At 39.6% G+C, this 27402-nt stretch overlaps 1 protein-coding gene and 1 pseudogene across 1 annotated transcript in view; both read left to right on the plus strand.

Annotated features, from left to right (window-relative positions):
* RSBN1L (round spermatid basic protein 1 like) overlaps positions 1–27402 on the plus strand; it is a 90561-nt gene that overhangs the window by 25278 nt on the left and 37881 nt on the right. The window contains exon 2 of the mRNA XM_012466556.3: positions 26727–26837. Within this exon, the coding sequence (XP_012321979.2) occupies positions 26727–26837 (111 nt within the window). The remainder of the gene's footprint in view (positions 1–26726; positions 26838–27402) is intronic.
* Positions 1351–7109, plus strand: LOC135270066 (farnesyl pyrophosphate synthase-like; annotated as a pseudogene).

The following is a 27402-nucleotide window of genomic DNA, read 5'->3' on the forward strand; positions in this document are numbered from 1 at the left end:
TCATTTTTTTTGTGCAGATTGCCTCTCTTTCATTTACATATGTATCTATTGCTTCATTTTCTACTCTCTTCTCTGTGTTCTGTGATAAGAGATAATTTCCCAGGTCCCCCTTTGTTTCTAGAGGTCTTGTTTTTAAGAGCTCCATTCTTGTACTTCAGCCTGAACTAGTTATCCTATGAGCCATCTGCACAGTGTTTATTCTAGTACATTTTCTTCTGCTCTTTTATGCTGGGTCCCTGATCTCACATTGTCTTCCTTTGTTTACTGCTCGTTAATTTACTTGAGCACACCCTCAAGTAACTTCCTGTGACAGCATGCATGTGTGGTAATTTTTTCTTTGAATTTTTGCTTGTCTGAATATGCCTCCCCTCATACTTGATTGATAGTTTGGTAGATTATAAAATTGTAGGTTAAAAATGATTTTCACTCGCAATTTTGAAGGCACTGCTGTATTGCTTTCTAGCATCTATGTACTGTTACTGTTGAAGAGTTCATTTCCATAGTTAACTGATCTTTTATGTGATCTGTTTATTTTTTACTTTCCTCTCAACGGTTTTACGATCTTTTATCTCCAGTGTACTGAAATTTCATAATTGTGTGTGTAAGTGTGTGTGTTAGGAGGGGACCATGGTGGTGGATTCCATTCTTTTAATCATCCCTTATGAAATCTTTCATCTGGAGACTGATCTTTTTTGGGGAAAATTTATCATATTATTTATTTGATATTTTTCTTTCCTATGCAATTCTGAACCTTTTCCCCTTGAAATTTCTGTTAACTTGTTATTGGATCTCCTAAATAGATCCTTTTAGGTCACCTTATTTTGCTGCTGTTTTCTGTTTTTTTGCCTTGTTGTTGAGCTTTTTGGGAGATTATTTCAATTTTATATTCTAACCTTTTAAGTTTTTCAGTTTTGCTATTGTATTTTAATTTTCCAGATCTCCTTTCTAAATGTAGTTCAGTTTAAGTGTTTTAGGGAAGTACAGCCAGCTTGTTTTTAGATACATCCTTTGCCTTAACTGGTGTGCCTGAGTCTTGAAGCCTAATTGGCTTCTTCAAAAATGAAAATTCAGTGTTTTCCTTAAGGGATGAGAGTGAAATAATCTCTCAACTATTTGGTGTGGGAGGATTGAGAAGTTTGACTTTTCTTTTTATAAACTTTTAATCAATTTTCCTTGTTTTAAGATAGCGTATCTGTATATGTATGTGCAAACACATATATGCATGTATGTATATGTACACATGTATATACACATGTATTCATACACATGTATATATGATAGTTTTGGGATCCTTTTGTGGATTTTTGACTCTTACTTTAAACATGATTATTAATGGCTTCATAATTTTTCATTGTATGAGTATACCCAACTTTATTTAATCAATTTTCCATGATTAAAATATAAGTTATTGGCCAGTTGTGATGGCTCAAATCTGTAATTTCAGGACTTTGGGAGGCTGAAGTGGTCAGTGTTCGAGACCAGTCTGGGCAACATGGTGAAACCTCATCTCTTCAAAAAATATAAAAAACTAGCCTGGGCATGGTGGCATGTGCCTGTGGTTCCAGCTACTAGGGAAACTGAGGTGGGAGGATCACTTGAGTTGGGCAAGTCAAGACTGTAGTGAGCCATGTTTCAGCCACTGTATTCTAGCCTGGGTGACAGAGTGAGACCCTATCTCAAAAAAATTTTTTTTAAGTTATTTATAGTTACTTACTATTATAAAGGGGGGTGAGGACCCTTGTATAGCTAGCTGTACAGTCGGCCCTCTGCATCTCTGGGTTCTATATCTGTGTATGCAACCAACCATCGATTAAAGTATTTGGAAAAAGGCAATGAAAGATAACAATACAACATTAAAAATGATACATATTAAACAACTCAGTCTTAACGACTATTTACATAGTATTTAAATTATATTAGGCATTATAAGTAATCCAGAGATGATTTAATATGTGTGGGAGAATGTGCATAGATTATATATACAAATACTATGTAATTTTATATAAGCAACTTGAGCATCCACAAGTTGTGGTACGTGGATTTAGGTATTTATGGGGGTTCTGGGAGCTAACCCCCCATGGATGATGGACAAATGTATTTGTGCAGGTTTGCTTCCTTTTTATTAAATTCTAGCTGTGGAATTATGGAATCAAAGGATTGGTCAGTTTTAAAGCTTGTTATATGTATTGTTAAATTGCCCTCCAATAAGACTGTCAGTTTACACTTACTGTGTAGAAGTGCTTAAATGGTTTGCTACTGTTGTGATTTGTATCTCTTTGAATACTGGTAAGATTGAACTTGTTTCTATGTTTATTTAATGTTAACATTATTTGAAACTTGCTGTTTTATGTCCTTTGTTTCTTTTTCTGTTTTACTATTTTTAAAAGTTAATTTTTTTAGTTTTTTTTTGGTATTGTAAGAGTTCTTTTGTAAAGAACTTTGGTATTGTAAAATCTCTACAGATGGTGAGGATGTGGAGAAAGTGAACACTTGCACACTATTAGTAGGAATGTAAATTAGTACAGCTACTATGGAAAATAGTATAGCGATTCCTCAGAAAATTAAAAATAGAACTACCGTATGATCCGGTAGTCCTCCTGCTGAGTATATACCCAAAAGAAAGGAAATTACTATGCTCCCATGTCCGTTACAGCATTATTTACAATAGCCAAGATAGAGAGTCAAGCTAAGTTTCCATCAAGAGATGCATGGATAAAGAAAATGTTCATATATATACTTAGTGGATATATTATTCAGCCGTAAGAAAGAAGGAAGTCCACCAAGCAGGAACCCACATCCAGGAACAGAGCACTTTGGTCCTCCGTCAGAATGAATGGAGACCAGAAATCAGATGTTTATGCCCAAGAAAAGCAGGATTTCATTAAACACTTCTCCTGGATTGTCAGGGTGCTGACTGAGAATGAGATGGGGCACCCAGAGACAAGAGATGCTATTGCCTGACTCAAGGAGGTCCTGGAGTGCAATGCCATTGGAGGCAAGTATCACCAGGGTTTGATGGTGCTGGTAACATTCTGGGAGCTGGTGGAGCCAAGGAAACAGGCTGCTGATAGTCTTGAGTGGACCCTGACTGTGGGCTGGTGTGTGGAACTGCTGCAAGCATTCTTCCTGGTGGCAGATGACATCATGGATTTATCCTCACCTGCCGGGGGCAGATTGGCTGGTATCAGAAGGCAGGCATAGATTTGGATACCATCAATGATGGTGTGCTTCTGGAAGCATGTATCTACCGCCTGCTGAGATACATATTCTGTTGCATGGAGCAGCCCTATTACCTGAACCTGATTGAACTCCTCCTGTAGAGTTCCCATCAGACTGAGATTGGGCAGACTCTGGACTTCATCACAGCATGTCCCGCTGCCCCCAGGCAGGGTAGATCTTGGCAGATTCACTGAAAAGAGGTATAAATCTGTTGTCTAGTACAATTGATTCCTGTACCTGCAGCCATGTATATGGTGGGCTTCAATGGCAAGAAGGAGTACACCAACTTCAGGAAGATCCTGCTGGAGATGGGAGAGTTCTTTCAGATTCAGGATGATTACCTTGACCTCTTTGGGGATCCCAGTGTGACTGGCAAGATTGGCACTGACATCCAGGACAACAAATGCAGCTGGTTGGTGGTTCAGTGTCTGCAGCAAGCCACTCCAGAACAGATCCCGCAGGAGAATTATGGGCAGAAGGAGGCTGAGAAGGTTGACCCGGTGAAGGCACTATACAAGTACCTGGATCCACCAGCTGTGTTCTTGCAGTCTGAGGAAGACGGATCCACCTTATGGGTCTCATCAAGGAATACGCAGTGCCCTTGTCTCCAGCCATCTTCCAGGGGCTAGCGCACAAAGTCTATGAGCGGAACAGGTGACTGATAGATGGCAAGGGTGGGGAGAGGAGGCTATCAATAAATTATTGTGTAACCCTTTTTTTTTTTTAAAAAAAAAAAAAGGAAATCCTGTCATTTCATTTGCAACAACATAGATGAATTTGGAGGACATTGTACTAAATAAGCCAGGCACAGAAGAACAAATGCCTCATGATCTCATTTATATGTGAAGTATAAATGAGTCAAATTCATAGAAAAAGTGTATAAAATGGTAGTTACCAGAGGGTGGGGGATTGGGGAGATATTCAAAGGATACGCAGTTTCAGTTAGGAGAAATAAGTTGAAGAGATCTATTGTATATCATAGTGACTACAGTTAATATGTTGTAGATGTGAAAATTGCTAAGTAGATGTGAAAAATAGTGTTGTAGATGTGAAAATTGCTAAGTGTTCTCACTACACACAAAAAAGGTAAGTATGTGAGGTAATGCATATATTTGTTAAATAGCTTGGTTTAACCATTCTACAATGTATTCGTATATCAGAACATCTTGTACACCATAAATATATGCAATCTGTATTTGTCAGTTGAAGAAAAAAAAAGCTCTACATAAGAAGGAAATTAGGCCATCATCTTTTGGGGAAAATTGTCCGTCCTTATTTATACTTACACTCAGAAAAATTGTGGATCCCTAATGTTAGGGAGGAGTAATTTCATTCAGTCATAGAACTTACTGTAGAAAATGACTAGGCCAGTTAGATAAGGGGACTAAATTTGAGAAGCTATTTCTGGAAGACTTTAAGGACTAAGAATTCCTTTCTCTGCTGTAGCATAGCAAAGAGAAAGAAGGAAGGATTAACAAAGTTGAACCAAGAGCACCTTATAAAGGAGAAAGCCATTGATTTACTGCAGAAAATAATGCAATAATTTCTTACTTTGTCACAGAGCCTGTTTCATGCATAAAACACACGTTTATTGAAAGAAAAGCCTTCTCTACTCTCATGGAGTTGACGCAGGTGGGATGAGGATCTTAAGACAGTTGTTTGTAACTAACCAGAATACAGTGTGAAATTTACTGTAATACAGATAGATAACCTGATTACTCTAAAGAATAGTACTAATGGACCTTGTTTCTTAGCACAGAAAAAATGAGAATGGGCCTGTTGGTGACTGCCAAAAGTTAGAGCTGTTACCTCTCATTGCTCTAGTGATAAATGACATCTGAGAATTAAGAGACATCCAGGACAACAAATGCAATAAAATGAAATGACTCTCAACAACAAATTCTTAGTTTTGAATAATTTTTAAAATTTTTTTCTGTTTTTGGGGTTATCAATATGAGAATGATGAGCGTTAAAATTTTTTGTCATAATGATATTTTTCTTATATTTTAGGAAGCAGGGAAGTATGTAGTATATTTTAAAAAGTCATGAGAATGGTTAAAAAATGGCAGTCTTCTGTTATCTGGGAGATAATTCTGAAGTTTCCAGCTAAATGGATTGTTGACATATTTATTCTAGTTTTTCTTGTAGAGATAGGGTATTGCTCTGTCACCCAGGCAGGAGTGCCATGACACTATGGTAGATCACTGCAGCCCCCTGAGTAGCTAGAACTACAGGTGTGTACAACCATGCCTGGGTAATTTTTTTTTTTTTTAGGTTTTTGTAGAGACAGGATCTTGCTATGTTTCTCAGGCTTGTTTTTTGATATTTATTTTAGAGACAGAGTCTTACTCTGTCCTCCAGGCTGGAATGCAGTGGCATGGCTATAGCTCACTGCAGCCTCAAATTCCTGGGCTCAAGTGATCCTCCCATTGGGTTTATTTTTATTTTTTTAGAGATGGGGTCTTATTCTGTCAACCAAGCTAGAGTTGCAGTACAGGGTCATAGCTCGCTTCATCCTTGAACTCGTGGACTCAAGGGATCCACTTGAGTAGTTTGGACTTTAGGCATGTGCCATCATACCCAGCTAATTAAAAAAAAAAGAGCCGAACATTTTTAAAGAGATGTGGATGTCATGATGTTACTCAGGCTGTTGGGAAACTCCTGGCCTCAAGTGATTCTCATACCTCAGCCTCCTGAGTAGCTGGGATTACTTGTGTATGAGCCTGGCTCCTGTAACTGTATTTTTTACTTATTAATCAACCCGTCTTCATCCTTCCCTTCCTCCTGCCCTTCCTAGCTGCTGGTAACCACTAATCAACTCTCTACCTTCATTAGATCCACTTTTTAAGCTCTTGCATATGAGTAAAAACGTGTAGAATTTCTGTGCCTGCCTTATTTCATTTTACATAGTGCCCAATGGTTCCATTCACATTGCTGCAAATGATGGGATTTCCTTCTCTTTTTAGGCTGAATAATATTCCATTGTGTATATGTATCACATTTTCTTTATCCATTCATTTGTTGATGAAACCTTAGGTTGATTCCCTGTCTTGGCTATTGTAAATAGTGGAATAAACATGGAAGTGCAGATATCTCTTTGCTATACTGATTTCCTTTCTTTTGGGTATATACTCAACAGTAGGATTACTGGATCATATGGTAGTTATTTTTTGAGGAACCTACATACTGTTTTCCATATTGGTTGTACTAGTTTGCATTTCCAACAACAATGTGCAAGTGTTCTCCTTTTTCTGCATCCTTGCCAGCATCCGTTATTTTTTTGTCATTTTGATAAAAGCCATTCTAACTTCAGTGAGATGATATCTCATGGTTTTAATTTGCATTTTCCTGATGATTAGTGATGTCTAAAGGTGCGTGCCACCATGCCTGGCTAATTTTTTCTTTTTCTTTTTTTTTTTTTAGATTGGGTTTCACTATGTCACCCTGGCTGGAGTGCAGTGGTGCCATCTCGGCTCACTGTAACCTATGCCTGAGGGGCTCAGGTGGTCCTCCCACCTCAGCCTACCTACTAGCTGGGACTACAAGCATGTACCACCTTGCCCGGCTGATTTTTGTATTTTTTATAGAGACGGGAGTCTAACTATGTTGCCAGACTGGTCTTGAGCGCCTGGGCTCAAACATTCTGCTTGTCTTGGCCTCCCAACAATTTTGTCTTTTAATTAAATAGTTTCGTCTATTTTTGTTCAATGTTTATTTCAGTAGATAAGGACTTGCCACTGACATTTCATTGCTTGTTTTCTGGTGTTTTCCTCTCTTCTTTCTTACTGTTTTTCTTTGTGTTTAAGTGATTTTTCTCTAGTAGTGTTTTAATTCATTGTTTTTTTTTTTTTTTAAAGAGTATCTATGATAGGTTTTTGCTTTGTGGTTACTGTGGGGGCTTGCAAAAACATCTAGAAATAACAAGTTTTTTTTTTTTTTTTTTTTTAGAGGGTGTCTCACTCTGTCACCAGGCTGGAGTGCAGCGGCGTGATCTTGGCTCACTGCAACCTCCACCTTCTGTGTTTAAGCTATTCTCCTGCCTCAGCCTCCCTAGTAGCTGGGACTACAGACACGCGGCACTGTGTCCAGTTAATTTTTGTATTTTTAGTAGAGACAGGGTTTCACCATGTTGTCTAGGATGGTCTTGATCTCTTGACCTTGTGATCCACCTGCCTCAGTCTCCCAAAGTGCTGGGATTATAGGCATGAGCCACCATGCCTAGCCTTTTCTCCTTTTTTTTTCTTTTTTGAGATACAGTTTTGCTCTTGTTGCCCAGGCTAGAGTACAATAGTGCCATCTTGGCTCACCGCAACCTCCACTTCCTGAGTTGAATTGATTCTCCTGCCTCAGCCTCCCAAGTAGCTGGGATTACAGGCATGTGTCACCATGCCTGGCTAATTTTGTATTTTTAATAGAGATGGGTTTCTCCGTGTTGGTCAGGCTGGTCACCCGACCGCAGGTGATCTGCTCCCCTCAGCCTCCCAAAGTGCTGGGATTATAGGCGTGAGCCACTGTGCCTGGCCTCAAGTTATTTTAAACAGATGTCAACCAACTTTGATCAGAAGGAAACTAAGGAAAAACTAAAAGCAAAACAAAACAACAACAAAAATCTTTAACTCAGTTGCCATCACATTTTGACTTTTTCTTCTCTTAATGTTGATCTTTTCATATTACCCATGTCTTTTTTTTTTAATTTTACTTTTATTTATTTTATTTTTATTTATTTTTTGTTTTGAGACGGAGTCTCATTCTGTTACCCAGGCTGGAGTGCAATGGTGTGATCTCAGCTCATTGCAACCTCTACCCCATCGGATTCAAGCAATTCTCCTGCCTCAGCCTCCTGAGTATCTGGGATTACAGGCGCCTGCCACTGCGCTGGCTAATATTTGTATTTCTAGTAGAGATGGGGTTTCACCATCTTGGCCAGGCTGGTCTTGAACTTCTGAACTCATGATCCACCCGCCTGGGCCTCTCAAAGTGCTGAGATGACAGGCGTGAGCCACTGGGCCTAGCCATATTGCCCATCTCTGAACAGGTTGCCATGGTTATTTCTGATTTATATGTTATTGTTATTATTTTTTGAGACGGAGTCTTACTCTGTTTCCCAGACTGGAGTGCAGTGGTGCAGTCTCAGCTCACTGCAGCCTCCTTCTCCTGTGTTCAAACAATTCTCCTGCCTCAGCCTCCCAAGTAGCTGGGATTACAGGCGCACGCTACCATGCCTGGCTAATTTTTTTATTTTTAGTAGAGACAGGGTTTCGCCATCTTGACCACACTGGTCTCAAACTACTGACCTCAAGTATTCTGCCCACTTCGGCCTTCCAAAGTGCTGGGATTATAGGCACAAGCTACTGTCCCCAGCCAATTTACTTATTATTCTTCATGAGTGGATTACACACCACAGTTACAGTGTTCTGAATTTGTGTCCTTTTACCCATGAGTTGTATACCTTCAATCTTTTTTTGTAAGCACCCTGTTGTTTCAGATCGAAGAGCTTCTGAATATGTTTTCCTACTCCCTCCATGTATGGTTGTTGTTGAGAAGTTTATTGTCAGACTAATTGGAGCTTTTTATATATTTGCTTCTTTTCACTTACTGCTTTTAAAAATCCTCTCTTTGTCCTTTCTCTGAGAATTTGATATTCCTTGGGGTAGTCTTATTTTGGTTGAATATGTTTGGTGATCTCTGACCTTCCTGTGTCTGGACACTTGTATCTTTCTCTAGATTTAGAAGGTTTTCTGGGATTAGGTTTTATTTTTTATTTTCCAGAAAAATTTAACAGGTTTCTTTTTAATTATTATAAAGTTGAACTGCTGAAACTTGTACACTGAAACATTTTGACTTGCATTAATGTTTTACGTGGCTGCATTTGTATTAATTCAAATACAAATGAAAATGGAAAAACTGCCAGTACCTGATTTCTGTCATCTGTTTTTCTACATACGATCATATACTTAAGTACCTTTTGACCCCATGAGTGGGGGAAAAAGTAACTTTCAGACCTACCTATAACAGGAAGAAGAGATTTTTTTTTTTTTTTTTTTTGAGAATGAAATGTTTCCCATCATAGTGAAGTCTCAAGCATATTCTCCATTAATATGGTTTGGCTCTGTGTCCCCACCCAAATCTCATCTTGAATTGTAATCCACACCTTTTGAGGGATGGACCTTGTGAGAGGTGATTGCATTATGGGGGCAGTTTCCTCCATGCTGTTCGAGTTCTCACGAGGTCTGATGGTTTAGAAGTGTCTGACAGTTCCCCCTTCACTCTCTCCTGGCACCTTGTGAAGAAGGTGCTTACTTCTCCTCCTTCCCCCATGATAGTAGGTTTCCTGAGGCCTTCCAAGCCATGTGGAACTGTGAGTCAGTTAAGCCTTTTTTCTTTATAAATTGCCCAATCTCAGGTAATTCTTTATAGCAGTGTGAGTATGCATAGTACATCCACGTATTAGCAGTGTGCTAGCTGGATGTCTTTTGGCATACTTTTTTTTTTTTTTTGAGACAGAGTTTTGCTCTTGTTGCCCAAGCTGGAGTGCAGTTGTGTGATCTCAAATCACTGCAACCTCTGCCTTCCGAGTTCAAGCAATTCTCCTTCCTCAGCCTCCTGAGTAGCTGAGTTACAGGTGCGCACCACCACATCCGGCTAATTTTTTGTGTTTTTAGTGGAAACTGGGTTTCATCATGTTAGCAAGGCTGGTCTTGAGCTCCTAACCTCAGATGATCCACCTGCCTCGGCCTCCCAAAGTGCTGGGATTACAGGCATGAGCCATCGCGCCCACTCCTTTTGGCATAATTGTTACACATTTTGCATGGATAGCACACAGGTTGGTGTCTTCAAAAAGGCCAACCAATTCAGCCTCACTTGCCTCCTGGAAAGCACCAATAACTGCACTGTGGAAGCATAGATCTGTTTTAAAGTCCTAAGCAATTTCTTGCAGCAGATGCTGGAAGGGAAGTTTGCGAATCACTGGTTCCGTGGACTTTTGATAACGTAATTTCATGGAGTACCAAGGCCTGTGATGATGATGTTTCTTCACCCTTCCAGTAGATGGCAAACTCTAGTGAGCGACCTCCTGGCTGCTTTACCACCCGGTTGATTTGGAGGCAGTCGGCTTTGTAGGCACCATGGTATAGAGACCCCCTTACTTACCTTTTCCTTAGGCTGGAGCTCTGTGAGCTAGAGGTGATGTTGGCCTTAGAGAGTGACACTGGTGTGGCGGTGGCTGCAAACACAGTTGAAAAGGATTATTATTATTATTATTATTTTTTTTTTTGAGACGGAGTTTCGCTCGTTACCCAGGCTGGAGTGCAATGGCGCGATCTCGGCTCACCGCAACCTCCGCCTCCTGGGTTCAGGCAATTCTCCTGCCTCAGCCTCCTGAGTAGCTGGGATTACAGGCACGCGCCACCATGCCCAGCTAGTTTTTTTTTGTATTAGTAGAGACGGGGTTTCACCATGTTGACCAGGATGGTCTCGATCCTTGACCTCGTGATCCACCCGCCTCGGCCTCCCAAAGTGCTGGGATTACATGCTTGAGCCACCGCGTCCAGCCGAAAAGGATTATTTTTTAAAACAAGCTTTCTGCCCCTTCTTATTTCTCCACTCCTTGAAACTATTCTTAGATTTGTTTTGAGGTTATTTGCTATATCTTGTAGGCATGCTTTGTTCCTTTCATTCTTTTCTTTTTTCTCTTCTGTGTCTTGTCTTTTCTTTTTTTGAGACGGAGTCTCACTCTTTCACCAGGCTGGAGTGCAGTGGCACAGTCTCAGCTCACTGCAACCTCTGCCTCCTGGGTTCAAGCGATTCCCCTGCCTCAGCCTCCTGAGTAGCTGGAACTACGGGCACCTAACACAGCACTCGGCTAATTTTTGTATTTTTAGTAGAGATGGGGTTTCATCATGTTAGTTAGCCAAGATGGTCTCGATCTCTTGACATCATGATCCGCCCGCCTCAGCCCTTCAAAGTGCTGAGATTACAGGTCTGAGCCACCGTGCCCAGCCCTCTTCTGTGTGTTTTTAAATAGTTTATCTTTGAGTTCACTGATTCTTTCTTCTGCTTTATCCTTTCTGCTAATCAGAGTCTGTAGTGCATTTTTCATTTCAGCAAATGTATTTCTCACTTCAAGGATTTTTTGATTTTTTTTTCATTATTTCAATATCTTTGTTAAATTTCTCTGATAAACTCCTAAATTGCTTTTCTGTGTTATCTTGGAGTTGTCTGAGTTTCCTTAAAACTGCTATTTTGAAGTTTTGATCTGAGAGCTTACCTGTTGCCGTCTTGTTAGGGTTGGTCCCTGGCTTCTTGCTTTGTCTGTCTGGGGAGGTGATGGCTGCCTGTTTGCTCTTGTGTCTTGTGGTCTTATGTGTGTGGTTTTGCACTGAAGGATTAGTTATGTATTCTAGTCTTCAGTGTCTGGCTTCTGGCTTGTTTTGGTCCTTCTAGAGTATGTTTGCTGAGTAGTTTTGTGCAGTTGCCTGTTCAATCTTCAATGTCAGATTGCTGCCTCTTTTTCACCACTAGATGGCGCGGTAAGCCCAAATTTGCTTCAGCTGGGGCAACTGTTCAGCGGACTGCCTATCCCCAGTGGCGGGTGGGGGCAGGACGCGGGGCGGGGTGTTAGTCCTAAAGAGGATATTCAGGCTGTGTGGAAGGGCTGGCCACAGGTTGGTGCCCAGAAGACCCGTGGAGCTTGCCTCCTATGGTGTGGTGCTGCTTAACAGCCACCCTGATTTGGCATCGTTTTTGGCTGAGATAAACAGCAGAGTTTCCTGGGGGTTTCTATTCCTGCCTTCCTCTCTTTGTCTCTAGCTGCTCTCAGGACTTTTTCTCGCTGCAGGCACTTGCAGTGCTTCTTGTGGATTAAGGCAGGAATGGTTTTCCTGCAGGAGAACCGAAGATAGTGAAGAAGCTGGCTGTCTGCCTCATTCTTACTTTTTCCAATATAAAACATGGAGTCTTAGGGGATTTTTCCATGGGGTGCCTCGCAGATTTGGGGAGGGGAATCACAGAAGTCGGTCTCTCTTACCATCTGTTTGGAGTTTTAAATTTCCCTGTGATCCTGGGGATCATCTATACCTCAGGTTTGAGTTCTGAGGTATTGCTAGTGATAGTCTTGATCCTGGATATTTGTTCTTGATTTACTTTGGGGGAGAGTGAAGCCAGATGACTTCTGTTCTGCCATTTTGATGATGCCACTTTCCTGATGTATTATTTTTTTAGCATGTTGAAAATATTCTGCAGGCTTCTATTGTGGCTGCTGAGAAGTCAAAAAACAGACTCTTGCTGTTTTAAATATAGTCTGTTTTTTCCTTCTTCTTTTATAGTCTTCTCTTTGTTTTTAGCTGTTTTGCAGCTTCCATTGTGGTGTTTTTATGTGTGGAATTCTTTTTATTTATTCCATGTAAGAGTTACCAGCTTTCTTGAATCTGATTTTCTGCCCTCATTTTTGGGTCTATATGGCTGCAGTTGGGAGGAGGTGGTGAACAATGATTTCTCTAAGGTTCCTGGGGGCCCCATAGCTGCAAGGTGAGAACACAAGTGAAGGCAGTGTCTACCACCGACTTACCTTGGGAGCCCTCATGACTTTAATAATAGTAGAGACTAATGAATTTTATGAAAACCAGATGAAACAGATTATTTTTGTTAGTAAGAACTGGTGTTCCAAAGTGGTAGTTACAATAAGAATCAACTGGCATTTGTTGACTGTAAGATTCTTAGTGCAGTATTATTATTCATCTTTATTTCCTAAACACATACATGCTTAATAGAATGTATTGGGTGAATGAAATACATGTTATACTGAAGCATATGTGGCTTATACTGCTAAATCAGAAGTTCACCATATGTCTGAAGTTCCCATTTATGTTTTGTTTAAAATTACTTTAGGCTGGGTGCAGTGGCTCACCCCTGTAATTGCAGCCCTTTGGGAGGCTGAGGTAGGTGGGTTGCTTGAGCACAGGAGTTCGAGACCAGCCTGGGCAACACAGTGAGACCCTGTCTCTACAAAAATTTTAAAAAATTAGCTGGGTGCAATGGTGTGCGCCTCTGGTCCCAGCTACTTGAGGGACTGAAGTGGGAGGATTGCTTGAGCTTGAGAGGTCAAGGCTGTGGTGAGCTGTGATCATCCACTGCACTCCAGCCCAGGTGACACAGCAAGACCCTGTCTCAAACAAACAAAATTATTTTAATGAGTTTCTTTTTATATCTTAACCTTTATGTGTGGGCTAAACACACACTTTATATGCATTTAAAAAGTATGTATTTAGCCCATGTTTATTTTTCCACATACATCATTTCTTTTTTGTTTTGGCTTGATAGTAACTTAGTCATTTATTTCTCCTCCTTTCTTCCATTCTTATATTCCTTTTGGCTGTTTGTGTTTAAACTATATCATAGGTCTCTTTGCATCTGTTCCCCCCACTCCACTTTGTAATTATTTCTTTATGCCTTTAAAAATTAACTTCATTTTTTAGAGCAACTTTAGGTTCACAGCAAACCTGAGCAGAAGGTACAGACTTCTCATATACCCTCTCCCTCCACACATGCATAGCCTTTCCCCATTGTTAACATTCCCTACCACAGTGGTACATTTGTTCCAACTGATGAGCCTACATTCACACATCGTTACTACCCCGAAGTCTGTAGTTTACATTAGGGGTCACTCTTGATGTTATAAATTTTCATGGGTTTGGACAAATGTATAATGACATGTATCCACCATAATATCGTACAGAGGATTTTAACTGTCCGAAAAATCCTCTGTGCTTTGCCTATTTATCCCTCCCTCCCCCCATGCCCTGGCAACAACTGATCTTTTTATTTAAAGTCTCCATAGTTTTGTCTTTTCCAGACTGTCACATGGTTAGAAGCATATATTATGTAGCCTTTTCACACTGTTTCTTTTTTTTTTTTTTTAATGCATTTTAGGTTTTGGGGTACATGTGAAGAACATGCAAGATTGTTGCATAGGTACACACTTGGCAGTGTGATTTGCTGCCTTTCTCCCCTTCACCTATATCTGGCATTTCTCCCCATGCTATCTCTCCCCAACTCCCCACCCCCCGCTGTCCCTCCCCTATTTGCCCCCAACAGACCCCAGTGTGTAGTGCTCCCCTCCCTGTGTCCATGTGTTCTCATTGTTCAACACCTGCCTATGAGTGAGAACATGCGGTGTTTGATTTTGTGTTCTTGTGTCAGTTTGCTGAGAATGATGGTTTCCAGGTTCATCCATGTCCTTACAAAGGACGTGAACTCATCGTTTTTGACGGCAGCATAATATTCCATGGTGTATATGTGCCACATTTTCCCTGTCCAGTCTATCATCAATGGGCATTTGGGTTGGTTCCAGGTCTTTGCTATTGTAAACTGTGCTGCAATGAACATTCGTGTGCATGTGTCCTTATAGTAGGACGATTTATAATCCTTTGGCTATATACCCAGTAATGGGATTGCTGGGTCAAATGGAGTTTCTGTTTCTAGGTCCTTGAGGAATCACCACACTGTCTTCCACAATGGTTGAACTAATTTACACTCCCACCAACAGTGTAAAAATGTTCCTATTTCTCCACATCCTCTCCAGCATCTGTTGTCTCTAGATTTTTTAATGATCGCCATTCTAACTGGCGTGAGATGGTATCTCAATGTAGTTTTGATTTACATTTCTCTAATGACCAGTGATGATGAGCATTTTTTCATATGTTTGTTGGCCTCATGTATGTCTTCTTTTGTAAAGTGTCTGTTCATATACTTTGCCCACTTTAGAATGGGCTTGTTTGTTTTTTTTCTTGTAAATCTGCTTTAGTTCTTTGTAAATTCTGGATATCAGCCCTTTGTCAGATGGGTAAACTGCAAAAATTTTTTCTCATTCTGTTGGTTGCTGATTCACTCTAATGACTGTTTCTTTTGCCATGCAGAAGCTGTGGAGTTTGATTAGGTCCCATTTGTCCATTTTGGCTTTTGTTACCAATGCTTTTGATGTTTTGGTCATGAAGTCCTTGCCTACGCCTATGTCCTGAATGGTTTTGCCTAGATTTTCTTCTAGAATTTTTATGGTGTTAGGTCTTATGTTTAAGTCTTTAATCCATCTGGAGTTAATTTTAGTGTAAGGTGTCAGGAAGGGGTCCAGTTTCTGCTTTCTGCACATGGCTAGCCAGTTTTCCCAACACCACTTATTAAACAGGGAATCCTTTCCCCATTGCTTGTTTTTGTCAGGTTTGTCAAAGATCGGATGGTTGTAGATATGTTGTGTTGCCTTCGAGGCCTCTGTTCTGTTCCATTGGTCTATATATCTGTTTTGGTACCAGTACCAAGCTGTTTTGATTACTGTAGCATTGTAGTATAGTTTGATGTCTGGTAGTGTGATGCCTCCCGCTTTGTTTTTTTGCTTAGAATTGACTTGGCTATGCGGGCTCTCTTTTGGTTCCATATGAAGTTTAAGGTGGTTTTTTCCAGTTCTGTGAAGAAGGTCATTGGTAGCTTGATGGGGATAGCATTGAATCTGTAAATTACTTTGGGCAATATGGCCATTTTCACAATATTGATTCTTCCTAACCATGAGCATGGAATGTTTCTCCATCTGTTTGTGTCCTCTTTTATTTCGTTGGGCAGTGGTTTGTAGTTCTCCTTGAAGAGGTCCTTTACGTTCCTTGTTAGTTGTATTCCTAGGTATTTTATTCTCTTTGTAGCAATTGTGAATGGCAGTTCGTTTTTGATTTGGTGCTCGTTAAGTCTGTTACTGGTGTATAGGAATGCTTGTGATTTTTGCACATTGATTTTGTATCCTGAGACTTTGCTGAAGTTGCTTATCAGTTTCAGGAGATTTTGGGCTGAGACGATGGGGTCTTCTAGATATACAATCATGTCATCTGCAAATAGATACAATTTGACTTCCTCCTTTCCTATTTGAATACCTTTATTTCTTTTTCTTGCCTGATTGCTCTGGCTAGAACTTCCAATACTATATTGAATAGGAGTGGTGAGAGAGGGCATCCTTGTCTAGTGCCAGATTTCAAAGGGAATGCTTCCAGTTTTTGTCCATTCAGTATGATATTAGCTGTTGGTTTGTCGTAAATAACTTTTGTTATTTTTAGATATGTTCCATCAATACCTAGTTTATTGAGGGTTTTTGGCATACATGGCTGTTGAATTTTGTCAAAGGCCTTCTCTGCATCAATTGAGATAATCATGTGGTTTTTTTCTTTGGTTGTTTATGTGGTGAATTACGTTTATAGACTTGCGTATGTTGAACCAGTCTTGCATCCCCGGGATGAATCCTACTTGATCATGGTGGATAAGCTTTTTGATGTGCTGTTGCAATCAGCTTGCCAGTATTTTATTGAAGATTTTTCCATTTGTGTTCATCATGGATATTGGCCTGTAGTTTTCTTTTCTTGCTGAGTCTCTGCCGAGTTTTGGTATCAGGATGATGTTGGTCTCATAAAATGATTTGGGAAGGATTCCCTCTTTTTGGATTGTTTGGAATAGTTTCAGAAGGAATGGTACCAGTCCTCTTTGTATGTCTGGTAGAATTCGGCTGTGAACCCATCTGGACCTGGGCTTTTTTTGGATGGTAGACTATTAATTGCTGCCTTGATTTCAGACCTTGTTATTGGTCTATTCAGAGTTTCGATTTCTTCCTGGTTTAGGCTTGGGAGGAGGCAGGTGTCCAGGAATTTATCCATTTCTTCCAGGTTTACTAGTTTATGTTCATAGAGTTGTTTGTAATAATCTCTGATGATGGTTTGTATTTCTGTGGAATCTGTGGTGATATCCCCTTTATCATTTTTTATTGCATCTATTTGATTATTCTCTCTTTTCTTTTTTATTAATCTGGCTAGTGGTCTATTTTGTTGATCTTTTTGAAAAACCAGCTCCTGGATTTATTGATTTTTTTTTGAAGGTTTTTTGGTGTCTCCGTCTCCTTCAGTTCTGCTCTGATCTTAGTTATTTCATGTCTTCTGCTAGGTTTTGAGTTTTTTTTTAATCTTGCTCCTCTCGTTCTTTCAATTTTGACAATAGGGTGTCGATTTTAGATCTCTCCTTGCTTCTCATGTGGGCATTTATTGCTATATATTTTCCTGTAGATATTGCTTTAAATGTGTCCCAGAAATTCTGGTATGTTGTGTCTTCATTCTCGTTGGTTTCGAAGAGCATCTTTATTTCTGCCTTCATTTCATTGTTTATCCAGTCAACATTCAAAAGCCAGTTGCTCAGTTTCCATGAAGCTGTGCTGTTCTGAGTTAGTTTCTGAATTCTGAGTTCTAACTTGATTGCACTGTGGTCTGAGAGACTGTTTGTTATGATTTCTGTTCTTTTGCATTTGTTGAGGAGTGATTTACTTCAAATTATGTGGTCAGTTTTAGCGTAGGTGTGATGTGGTGCTGAGAAGAATGTATATTCTGTGGATTTGGGGTGGAGAGTTCTGTAAATGTCTATTAGGTTTGCTTGTTCCAGGTCTGAGTTCAAGTCCTGGATATCCTTGTTAATTTTCTGTCTCGTTGATCTGTCTAATATTGACAATGGGGTGTGAAAGTCTCCCACTATTATTGTGTGGGAGTCTAAGTCTCTTTGTAAGTCATTAAGAACTTGCTTTATGTATCTGGGTGCTCCTGTATTGGATGCGTATATATTTAGGATCGTTAGCTCTTCTTGTTGCATTGATCCTTTTACCATTATGTAATGTCCTTCTTTGTCTCTTTAGATCTTTGTTGGATTAAAGTCTATTTTATCAGAGATGAGAATTACAACTCCTGGTTTTTTTGCTCTCCATTTGCTTGATAAATCTTCCTCCATCCCTTTATTTTGAGCCTTTGTGTATCCTTGCATGTGAGATGGGTTTCCTGGATACAGCACACTGATGGGTTTTGGCTTTTTATCCAATTTGCCGGTCTGTGTCTTTTAATTGGGGCATTTAGTCCATTTACAGTTAGGGTCAATATTGTTATGTGTGAATTTGATCCTGCCATTTTGATGCTAGCTCGCTGTTTTGCCCTTTAGTTGATGCAGTTTCTTCATTGTGTCGATGTTCTTTACCATTTGGTATGTTTTTGGAGTGGCTGGTACTGGTTGTTCCTTTCTACGTTTAGTGCTTCTCTCAGGAGCTCTTGTAAAGCAGGCCTGGTGGTGATGAAATCTCTGAGTACTTGCTTGTTCGCAAAGGATTTTATTTCTCCTTCACTTATGAAGCTTAGTTTGGCTGGATATGAAATTCTGGGTTGAAATTTCCTTCTTTAAGGATGTTGAATATTGGCCCCCACTGTCTTCTGGCTTGTAGGGTTTCTGCTGAGAGATCTGCTGTGAGTCTAATGGGCTTCCCTTTGTGGGTAACCTGACCTTTCTCTCTGGCCACCCTTAGCATTTTCTCCTTGATTTCAACCCTGGTGAATCTGACAATTATGTGCCTTGGGGTTGCTCTTCTTGAGGAATATCTTGGTGGCGTTCTCTGTATTTCCTGGATTTGAATATTGGCCTGCCTTGCTAGGCTGGGGAAGTTTTCCTGGATAATATCCTGAAGAGTATTTTCCAGCCTGGATTCATTCTCTTCGTCACATTCAGGTACACCTGTCAAACGTAGATTAGGTCTTTTCACATGGTCCCATATTTCTTGGAGACTTTGTTCATTCCTTTTTACCCTTTTTTCTCTAATATTGCCTTCTCGTTTTATTTCATTGAGTTGATCTTCGGCCTCTGATATCCTTTCTTCTGCTTGGTCAATTTGGCTGTTGAAACTTGTGCATGCTTCGCGAAGTTCTTGTGTTGTGGTTTTCAGCTCCATCAATTCACTTATATTCCTAAGTTGTTTATTCTCATTAGCATTTCGTCAAATCTTTTTTCAAGGTTTTAGTTTCTTTGCATTGGGTTAGAACATGTTCTTTTAGCTCACAGAAGTTTCTTATTACCCATCTTCTGAAGCCTGATTCTGTCAATTCATCACACTCATTCTCCTTCCAGCCTTGTTCCCTTTGCTGGTGAAGAGTTGTGATCCCTTGTAGGAGGAGAGGTGTTCTGGTTTCGGGTGTTTTCATCCTTTTTGTACTGGTTTCTTCCCATCTTTGTGGATTTATCCACCTGTCGTCTTTGTAGTTGCTTACTTTCAGATTGGGTCTCTGAGTGGACGTCCTGTTTGTTGATGATGAAGTCATTTCTCTTTCTTAGTTTTCCTTCTAACAGTCTGGCCCCTCTGCTGTAGGACTGCTGAGGTCCTCTCCAGGCCCTGCTTGGCTGGGGATCACCTGCAGCAGCTGCACAACAGTAAGGATTGCTACCAGTTTCTTCTTCTGATATCTTTGTCCCAGAAGGATACCTGCCAAATGTCAGTCTGAGCTCTCCTTTATGAGGTGACTCTTTGGATATATGGGGGTCAGGGAGCTGCTTGAGGAGATAGTCTGTCCTTTATAGTAGCTCAAGTGCTTAGCTGTGAGCTCTGTTGTTCATTCAGAGCTGCTGGGCAGGTACATTTACGTCTGCTGCAGCAGAACTCATAAACCCCTTTTTTTTCCCCAGGTGTTCTGTCCCAGGGAGTTAGGGCTTTATTTATGAGTTTCCATTGTGCTGCTGCCTTTTTTTTTTCAGGGCTGCCTTGCCCAGCAAGGAGGCAGCCTAGTCACTGTCTGCCTGCAGAGGCTTTGCTGAGCTGCTGTGGGCTCTGCCCAGCTGCTGTGTGAACTTCTCTGCAGTGCTGTTTATATGGGTATAGTTAGAACTGCCTTGGCAATGGTGGCCCACCTCTGTAATGGCGGACTCTCTCTTTAATGGCGGGTTGCCTCGGCAATGGCAGGCTGCCTCAGCAATGGCGGACTGCCTCCATAGTGGTGGAGTGCCTCAGTAATGGTGGACGCCCCTCCCCCACAGAGCTGGACCATCCAGGGTTCAGCTGTGCTTGCTGTGAAACTCTCAACCCAGAGCGTTTCCAATTGCTGTTTTTTTGTGTTTTTTTTTTTGTGAGGGTGGGACCAGCTGAGCCTGATCATCTGGCTCCCTGCCTCAGAGCCTTTTTTTTTTTTTTTTTTAGTTGAACAGTTGACTCTCTCCCAGGTGTTCCAGTTGCCTGTTGAAAAGGCGCCTGGATCTGTGTGATTTCCCGTGTGGCAATCCACTGCACTGGCTGAAACAGCGGCGCTACCCAGGCTGGAGTACAATGGCGCGATCTTGGCTCACCGCAACCTCCGCCTCCTGGGTTCAGGCAATTCTCCTGCCTCAGCCTCCTGATCAGTCCCCTTTTTTTCAATCAGTTGAATGGGCGACTCTGCCTTCCTGGAGCTCCCCTCGCCCCTAGAAGGGGACCCAGTCCCATTTACTCAGCACTGGGAGCCACCATGCCAGGGCGCTGGCAAAACAGCCATGCTGGCCAAAACAGCTGCTTTGGCGACCTGTGGGGCTCCTTCACCTGGGATTCTCCTGATTTGTGGGCAATAAAAATCCGTCTGGAAATGCGACGTCCACTCACCCTCTGCACTTTAACTGGGAGCTGCAGTCCTGAGGTGCTCCTAACCGGCCATCTTGGATCTTCCCCTCCCACACTGTTTCTTTTACTTGGTATGCGTTTACATTTCTTCCATGTCTTTGCATGGCTTGATAGCTCATTTCTTTTTAGTGCTGGAGAATATTCCATTGTCTGAATGTACCAGTTTGTTTACCTACCTAAAGGACATCATGGTTGCTTCCAGGTTTTGTGAACTATGAGTAAACCTGCTATAAATATTGTTGTAAAGATTTTTGTGTAGAAATAAGTTTTCAGCTCCTTTAGATAAATACCAAAGACTGTGATCGCTGGAACATATGATAAGAGTATGTTTAGTTTTGTAATAAACTGCTAGATAGCCTTCCAGAGCGGCTATACCATTTTACATTCCCACCAGCAGCAAGTGATAGTTACTCTTGCACTGTATATTTGTGCATTTGGTGTTGTCAGTGTTCTGGATTTTGGTAATTCTAATAAGTGTGTAGTGGTATCTCATTGTTGTTTTCATTTGTGTTTCCCTGATGACCTCAGGTGTGGAGCATCTTGTAATATGCTTATTTGCCACCTGTGTATCTTCTTTGGTGAGGTGTCTGTTAAGGTCTTTGGTACTTATGTGGGGGAGGGGGACAGGGTCTCATTTGTTCATCCAGGCTTGAGTGCAGTGGCACAATCTTGGCTCCCAGCAACCTCTGCCTTCCGGCTCAAGTGATTCTCCCACCTAAACCTCCCACCTCAACCTCCTGAGTAGCTAGGATTATAGGCATGCCCCCACTGTGCCCAGCTAATTTTTGTACTTGTAGTAGAGATGAGGTTTTGTCGTGTTGCCCAGGCTGGTCTTGAGCTCCTGAGCTCCAGCAGTCCACCTGCCTCAGTCTTCCAAAGTGCTGGGATTACAGGCTTGAGCCACTGTGCCCAGCCTGGTCCATTTTTAATTATTTGTTTTCTTATTAGTGAGTTTTAAGAGTTATCTTTTTTTGGATAATAACCCTTTATTAGATACATCTTTAATCTGTTGTGCCTTTGGTGCTGAATCTAAAAAGTCATTGCCAAAATCCTTGGTCATCTAGATTTTCTTCTGTGTTATTTTCTAGCACGTACCACCTGTCCTAATTTAGATTTTTTTTTTGTAGGTGGATATCCAGTTGTTCCATTACCATTTGTTGAACAGACTGTTTTATCTCCATTATATAGCCATTATTCCTTTGTCAAAGATAAGTTGATTGTATTTAAGTGGATCTATTTATGGACTCCCTATTTTGTTCATTGATCTATTTGTGTATTCTTTTTGCCAATAACACAGTCATGATTTCTCTTTTTATTTTCAAATAAAATGTGTAATCCTTATATTTAGTTTGACTTTTCAAACAGATGGTTTCTTGCTTTTATGGTAGCAGAATCTTTTATTCTGAGAATTGTGATGAGGTCAGTTATGAATTTTTTCTAAGCCTGAGATTAGACTATGAAGGATAAAACTATACAAATTCTTGGTCACAGAGAGAAATTAAAAACTGAATAAGAATTCTAGTCTGTTAGGAGTAATATATTATAGTAAACAGTGATGCTAGGGCACTGTTTTCCATCTTCTATGTGTAAAGATAGAAAACAGTGATGCTAGGGCACTGTTTTCCATCTTCTGTGTGTAAAGATCTAGAACTGGCTTCTTCTTTTCGTTTTCGTTTGTTTGTTTTTGAGACAGAGTCTCACTCTTGTCACCCAGGCTAGAGTGCAGTGGTGCCATCTCGGGTCCCTGCATCCTTCGCCTCCTGGGTTCCAGCAATTCCTCTACTTCAGCCTCCTGGGTAGCTGGCACTATAGGCGCCCACCACCATGCCTGGCAAATTTTTTGTATTTTTAGTAGAAAGGGGGTTTAACCATGTTGTCCAGGCTGGTTTCAAACTTGTGACCTCATGATCCATCCTCCCTGGCCTCCCAAAGTGCTGGGATTACAGGCATGAGCCACCACCTCTGGCCTAGAAGTGGCTTTTATTATTACTATTATTTTTTGAGACAGAGTGTTGCCCTGTTGCCCATGCTGGAGTGCAGTGACGCGATCTCTGCTCACTGCAGTCTCCGCCTCCTGGGTTCAAGTGATTCTCCTGCCTCAGCCTACCGAGTAGCTGGGATTACAGGCGCATGCCACCACGCCTGGCTAATTTTTGTGTTTTTTATAGAAATGGTGTTTCACCATGTTGTACATACTGGTCTGGAACTTCTGACCTCAGATAATCTACTTGCCTTGACCTCCCATAGTGTTGAGATTACAGGTGTGAGGCACCATGCCCGGCCAGAAGTGGCATTTAAAACGCATATACTATGATACGTTACTGTCAGATTTGATTTTATATACGGTGGTCTGAATTATGGCCAGAATTTCTTTTTTTTGGTATTATGGGTACCAATATTATAGGTAAATAGGCATAGATGATATTCTACATTTGTAAGGCTTGTATCTTTACAAACTGCTTTGGTATGTATTTTCTATTTAATCTTTATACAAACTCCGTTTTACAGCTGCATCTGGAGATCTAAAAGTTTATCATTTATCAAGGTTGCAGAGCATAATCTTGAACCTAGGTCTCCTGAGTTTGTAGGCATCTCACTTTATCTTAGCTGTGCCATGTAACATGATTACAGGAAGTTTAATGGAGGCATTTAAGGTTAGATTTTGGGGTGGGCATGATGGCTTATGCCTATAATCCCAGCACTTTGAGAGGCCAAGGCAGGAGGATTGTTTGAGCCCAGGAGTTCGAGACTAACTTAAGCAACATAGTGAGACCCTGTCTCAATTAAGGAAGAAATAAAGAAGAAAATGATTAGAATTTGAAAAAGGATAGGCTCTGCCAAAAAGTAGAAAAATTCTAAGAAGGGTGAAAGGTAGGTTGAAAGGATGAGAGGTTCTGAGAGCAAGACAGGTGTGTGGGTCAAGGAAAGAAGTGATGTCAAAAAATGCCCTTTGTTTATATATAGATAGGATTATTTGTGTTTTTGAGGATGTTTTGATGTTGAGAGGGATAACTGCGGTTATGCTGTCCATAACTCTCCTGTCTTGACTCTGCCATTATTTCTATAGATGTTTTTCATATAATGACTTCATACCTGCACCTGTGCTTGAATTATTTAATATACCTGAGTGCATATTCCAAGATTCCTTTTCCTGTGTTACGAAACTAATATGTTTCCATTGCAGAATCTTAGAAAATTTCCACCTTAAATAGTGGAATTTTAAATGTTAAATAAATTAAATATATTCAGTATTTAATTAAATAATTAAATAATTTTAAACAATGTCTTTTAATACTTTGGGTTATCTTTCAGTTTGTTTTTATAATGCATGTATATTTCTAAAGTTTAAAAATAATTGAGTCATAGTGTATGATAATTTTATTTCCCTAGAAGCTAGTTTAATTTTATTCTGAAAAATATTTATGTTTTGTGATTGTGGTAGGCTTATATTGTGAATATATGCCATTAAAAGTTTATAGTTGTTGGCTGAGTTTGGTGGCTCACGCCTGTAATCCCAGCACTTTGGGATACCAGGGTGTGCAGATCACTTGAGATCAGGAGTTCAAGACCAGCCTGGCCAACGTGGTGAAACCTCATCTCTACTAAAAATACAAAAATTAGCCAAGTGCGATGGCGTGCACATGGTGGCTCAGCTACATGGTGGCTCAGACAGGAGAATTGCTTGAACCCAGTAGGTGAAGGTTGCAATAAGCTGAGATTGTGCCACTGCACTCCAGCCTGGGCCACAGAACAAGACTCTGTCTGAAAAGAAAAAAAAAAAAAGTTAATAGTTATTTTAACCTGTATGGTTACAAGTCAGGATCATGAGTACCTTTCGGGATGCCGTATAAAGACTGGAAGAGAACACAGAACGATTTTGGAGTGCTGTTTCACAAGTATCGTCATTTTACTGCGTTAATATTATACTTTAATAAAGTTTAGTAGTTATTAAAATACTTTCAAGTTGATAAGATTAACATGAATGGTTGGAAAAAGAAATATGGAGACATTTTAGGTGACTGTTTTCTTCAGTTGTAATTTTAAGTGATATATAAATAGTTCATTTTGTTAAAAGTTTTGTTGCTTAGGAAATATTATCTTATATAATGTGTCTAAGCTCCAGCTATTTGGAGTAACTTTTATTTTTTTCCCTGAAGACCATGTCTCACTCTGCCACCCAGGCTGGGGTGCAGTGGCACGATCTCAGCTCACTGCAACTGTGCCTTCCGGGTTCAAGCGATTCTCCTGCCTCAGCCTCCCAAGTAGCTGGGATTACAGTCACCCGCCAACACGCCCAGCTAATTTTTATATTTTTAGTAGAGATGAGGTTTCCCCATGTTGGCCAGGCTGGTCTTGACGTCCTGACCTGAGGTGATCCACGTACCTCGGCTTCCCAAAGTGCTGGGATTACAGATGTCAGCCACTGCGCCTGGCCTGGAGTAACATTGTATAGCTAGATGGCAGCCTGCGACAGGATTTCAAGGATTTTAACATCAGAAAATAGAGTAACAAACCAGTCAGAAATGTGGGAACACTTTAATCTATTCCAGAAGTTAAGTTAAATGGGAACAGATAAGGACTTCAGTTTATTCACCCCATATTCCTAACATTTTTCTTAGGCTACATATTTGTTGAGTCAATGAATTCCTGTTTGTGTTTGCTGTGCTCTCATATGCTTGGAGTGTTTTCACTTAAAAAAACAAAACAAAACAAAAACACTTTGTCAGTTTTATAGGTGAAAATATTGTCTTTTAATTTGTATATTATTATTAATGGATGAAGTTTAAAAACGTTTATTAATCACATGGATTTAATTTTTTGAAAATTTATTTCAGTAGTCTAGACCTGTGCTATTCAGTATGGTAGCCACTAGTTTCGTGTGACTATTAAACACTTAAAGTGAAACTAGTTTCAAATTGAGATATGTCATAAATGTAAATACACATTAGATTTTGAAATCTTAGGAAAAAATATAAAATATCTCACAATTTAAAACTATCAGTTCTATGTTGAAACTATAATGTTTCAGACCTTTTGGGTTAAGTAAAGGTTTTATTAAAATTAATAAAATTGTTTATCAATTCAGATTTAGTTTATTGTCTAGATCGGGACAGTATTTTTTATATGACAGTAATCTAATCATTACATGATTAGAACCTGGATTATGGTAGTATTTATAGAGAGGAAAGTAATGAGTGATTTTTAAGAGACTATGCAGTATGCATATATATACTGTATAATCTCTACTATATTCCCGGATATTTCACAGTTCTTGTGTACTTCCATCTTGGTTTTGTAATCAATAATAAGCTTTTTGAGGGCAAAGGTTTATGTTACTATTTTTATATCCTTCTCTATATTTTGACCTTTGCTGGGTGCATAGGAAGTCATTTGAACAAAGAATAATTTAACAGGATATCAGATATTTTGCTTGAATTTTTAGAATGCAACTGAATGATCCCTAGAGTTACTAAACCCTTTATTTAAATATTACAGTATCACCAAGTAGTCATATTGAGTCATACTGTTTTTGAAAGGAGCCAAGGGTAAGGGAACCAATGTCTAGTCTTGTATATACGTAGTCATTTTACATCTTTTTTCATTTAATCCACGTAGTACCATATGAGGAAGGTATCAATTACCATCTTACAGATTAGGTAACTGAGATCAAGTAGTTTTTCTGTTACATTACTCATCCATAGATGCTCAATTTCAACAGTAGCACTTTCCCACTGTAGCTGTCGCTTCAACTAAAGTTAGTTATTTTAAGTGATTTGAGATAAATTTAATATTTTTGTTGACATGAAGTAAATGAAGAATACTTAGATTGAAATGTATAATGATAAATTTTCACAATAGGTATTTCATATTCAGTAAGGAAGGAAATTTAGAAATATTCCTCAAAACCTGAGAGGAAAAAGAAAAGGCATATTTGTTCCTCATTCTGATTTTATTTGTGCATTGTAATTCTAGATTTTTACCTATAGTTTGTGCAGATTTAAAAAATTGTAATTTTTTTGTTTTAAATATTTCCTTTGTCTTCCAGATAAAATCAAAGACAAAATTAAAGAGAGAGACAAAGAAAAAGAGAGAAAGAAACATAAAGTAATGAATGAGATCAAGAAAGAGAATGGAGAAGTAAAGATTTTGCTGAAAAGTAAGTTTTATTCAGTGATTTTAATTTTACTTCATTGTACTGTTCAGTGTCTGTATTGGCTAAGTGAATAAAATAAGAAATGTTATTTGGTGCTGAATTTTGTGGAGAATAAACAATAATGAGGAAATGAAAAGTAAATGTAACAATGGAGCATTCTAATCTGTATGGTAACATGTCTTATAGTATATTTAGTGAGCCATTAAAAAATTATTAAGTTTTATTAATTTCTTAAATTATTTAAAAATAAGTTATCTAATTCTATGTTTGCGTTACTGGTTTTACTCATATTTAGATACCTAAATTAAAAGGAAGAAATTAAGAAAACTCACCAAAGCAATTTTTAGTATGATAAGGGATGGTGAAGGAAGTGATTTTCTTAAAAATATTTGACTATGATCACCATATCATAGTCTAGGATTTAGAGGGAACATTTTGCTCTGAGCTAAATCAGAAGGGATATGTTTCTTGTATGTTTAAGAATATCTCTGTTTTGTTTTATTTTCTTTTTCTCTGTTGTCTGTTACAATTGCATTCATTTGCTGTTTATATATGAGGGTGGGTGGGG

The sequence above is a fragment of the Aotus nancymaae genome, unplaced genomic scaffold, assembly GCF_030222135.1.
Source record: "Aotus nancymaae isolate 86718 unplaced genomic scaffold, 86718_ANA_hifiasm-v0.15.2.pri h1tg000002l, whole genome shotgun sequence".
Lineage (NCBI taxonomy): Eukaryota > Metazoa > Chordata > Mammalia > Primates > Aotidae > Aotus > Aotus nancymaae.